This window comes from Oratosquilla oratoria, chromosome 9 (assembly GCF_046742065.1).
Source record: "Oratosquilla oratoria isolate Oo_2021 chromosome 9, ASM4674206v1, whole genome shotgun sequence".
NCBI classification, from domain to species: Eukaryota; Metazoa; Arthropoda; class Malacostraca; order Stomatopoda; family Squillidae; genus Oratosquilla; species Oratosquilla oratoria.
The window spans coordinates 59,221,908-59,225,149 of record NC_134785.1 but is presented as its reverse complement, the minus strand read 5'-3'; the positions used below and the strand labels follow the sequence as shown (position 1 = coordinate 59,225,149).

The window sequence follows — 3,242 nt, the reverse complement described above, 5'->3', positions numbered from 1 at the left end:
CAATGACAAATGATATTATTATTATTATTAATAATAATAATAACAATAATAATAATAATAATAATAATGACAATAATAATAATATCATTATTATTATTAATATTGTTATTATTATTATTAATATTATCATCATCATCATTATTATTATTATTATTATTATTATTATTATTATTATTATTACTATTATTATAATAGCGGTTGCCCATCCTGATGTAGATTCTTGGGAACTCTTCCATCTGTCGCGTTGAAGTTTCTCCGTATTGGTTCCAGGCATGACTGAATAAAATCGCCTGACGACAGCTTTCATGAAAGGATAAGTAGCACCCAGTACGGAAGGGGATACTAATATTAGTTTTTTTTTTTGGCTGAGAGAGTCAAATAATTATCTAAAAAGTGGTGTACGTATTGGTATTTTGGTGTGTATGGTTGTGTGTGTGTGTGTGTGTGTGTGTGTGTGAATATTTTGCTTGTACAGCACGTGTATGGTTATCAAGATACTGGGAACGAAAGGGAGGGAGAGAGAGAAATAGAGAACAGAGAGAAAATGAGCGGAGAAAGAGAAAGAAAGGAGGAAAGTAAACGAGTAAAAAAAAACAATAAAAAATAAAGAGGAAAAGTGAGAAAAAGAGAAGAGTGAAAAGAGAGAGAGAGAGAGAGAGAGAGAGAGAGAGAGAGAGAGAGGGCAGCCCTCACACCACGATCACCAACCAACCAACCACTGGGCGAATAAGCAAGCCAGGGGGCGCTTCGCTTCACTAAAATTAAATAAAATGGCCTGGTGATAAAAAAAAAATAAAAACTATAATCTCAAGTTGATCATATATATTGTATGTATGTATGGTATGTATGTATATTGTATACTGTAAGTGTAACCCTTTTGAGGGCACTGGCTTCTATCGCAAAATCACTCTTTTTTCTGTCAAAGCTAAGCGACTCCAAGCGTAGGGGCCTCATCTAGAAAGTACCTAGAAGTCACCTAGACGAAAAGCCTCCATCACTGTCTGGTAAAAGTATGAAAGTGTAACGCTTTCCCTAGTGCCAGAAGGTTCCTTGCCCCAAGGCAAAGGTTGCAGAGTGAAAGGGAGAGGGGAAGGGGGGAGGGGGAGAGAGAAGAGGAGGTCAGAGGGGGAGGAATACACACAAGGAGACGCTAATTAGCTGCGGCCGATACCCCTAATCCTCTGTCGGCTTGGGTAAGTGGCTGTCACTGGTGTAGATCCGTTTTCTTTGAAAGTAGAGGGAAAAATCAATAAATACATAGATATACAAGTAAATGAATAAATAAATAAATATATGATAAACAAATCAATCAATAAATGATAGATAAGTAGACAAACAAATAGATAAATAGAAAAACCAATAAATTAATGAATACATATATGAACAGGTAGATACATAGATAAATTAGTAAACAGATCAATAGATAAAACTATGAGAGTCGAGTTCCACGTTTCCCGCCTTCGTTTCCATGAACACGCGGACGCCATCTCCTCGCCCACCACGGAGGTCGTGTTTTCCGGGTACCTGGCCCTTGTAATCCCCAGAGGGCGAGTTGCCGGGAATCCCTAGGGCCCGGAGAGAGTATAGGACTCGGGCCTGACTGCCGAGCTGGCGAGGCTCCTGCGCTAACGGCTCCGTAGTCGCTGATAGTGCGTGGATGAAGTAGTTTCTTCTTCGACTTCGCGCGATCTCACGCGAGATCGAAAGTCTTCGTGTTCTTGTAGTCCTTACACGAGGAGCATATAGTGTGCATTAAGAGTGTTGTGTTGTGTGTTTTGGTGAAACTAAAAGAGGAGGAGGAGGAGGAGATAGAGTGGCTGCAGAAGTGGAGTGCATTACGAAACATCGTTAAGTGGTTGGTCAAAGACTCCTGAAGAAGGGTAGTACATGGCGAGGGGTACCAGATCCAGCGAGATCGCCAACCAGGTGTCCCGGCTTGTATACTGACGAAGGCGTTGACGATATATAAGATCGGAGGATGTAGAGGACGACAGTGCCGCTGGATGGCCCTTTTGGAGCTCGCGGCCTCCATCGAGTACCACCTCGGAGGAATAGACGTCCTCCTTCGTTTCGACACGTCAGCCTCGAAAACAGCTGCAGCGTGTTGTTTCAGGTGCTATCGACGGTCCTGTGACGACAGCGAAGGCTAGAAGCATGATCGAGTTCCTCCGAAAGAAGGTCGTTTTGTGGGCGGTTCTTGTGTGCAAATGCCTCTGTGCGGAGATCAACTCGGCTACGGACAGTTTAAACCGGCATGAGGACAGTTTACTGCGTGCTCGTTATCAACCTGGCACCGCAGTGCCAAGCGTCCGTAGCCCCGTTCCTCACGCGAGTCCCAAGGACGCTGTTCCGAGCAGAGTCTTCTTTCCGAAGAACCCCGAAGTCCAGAGGTCGTCTTCAGCTGCAAGTCGAAGAACACCTCCTGGGGAAGACAATGGTCATCTGTCGCAAACCACCAGTGGCGTCTCTAGTGATGTCGTTGGAAGTGGCCACTTCACGAGGTCTCGCAGCACTTCGGGAGAAGACAAAAGTGGAGCTCCAACATCGGGAGACGTTTCCTCGGAACCAGGGACGACTTCTGAAGAAGAACCGAGGAGAGAACTAGACGAGATTGTGAAAATCGAGGTGACCACAGGGGCAGGCGACCTACCTCGGCAGGGTAGTGATCCTGGTCATGAGGAGGCTTCAGAAGGAGTCGCTGTCGCAGGACAAGATAAGACTGAGGACCTCGAAAGGACTTCGGAGGAAAGTCGAGAGGAGGGAGAAATAAATTCGGAGGAAAGTCGAGAGGAGGGTGAAAGAACTTCGGAGGAAAGTCGAGTGGAGGGAGAAAGAACTTCGGAGGAAAGTCGAGAGGAGAGCGAAAGAACTTTGGAGGAAAATCGAGAGGGCGAAAGAACTTCGGAAGAGAGTCGTGGGGAAACCGAAAGAACTTCGGAGGAAAGTAGAGTGGAGGGCGAAAAAACTTCGGAGGAAAGTCGAGTGGAGACCGAAAGAACTTCGGAGGAAAGTCGTGGGAAGGAGAAGAAGAACCTCATTGACAGAGGAGGACAGGAAGAAGAACAGACGCTACCTCTGCCAAAGTCCTTGCACACCGTGGCCGAGGTAAGGGAACCGAAGATCGTTGACAAGGACACGGCCAGTAAGAGCTGCAAGAAATCCTGTTTTAGGAAATGTTGCCCTACGGACCAAGTCTTCTATCTAGACACCCACAGGTGCCGGCAGGACTCGAATCAACGCAA

The 3,242-nt window shown here is 45.6% G+C and overlaps 1 protein-coding gene across 1 annotated transcript in view; it reads left to right on the top strand.

Moving 5' to 3' along the window:
- The first annotated feature begins 1,690 nt into the window (after window positions 1–1,690).
- The window catches only part of LOC143028081 (uncharacterized), an 11,309-nt gene continuing 9,757 nt past the window's right edge, over window positions 1,691–3,242 (top strand). The window contains exon 1 of the mRNA XM_076189721.1: window positions 1,691–3,242. This exon is cut by the window's right edge and continues 476 nt beyond it. Within this exon, the coding sequence (XP_076045836.1) occupies window positions 2,155–3,242 (1,088 nt within the window). The 5' untranslated portion in view covers window positions 1,691–2,154.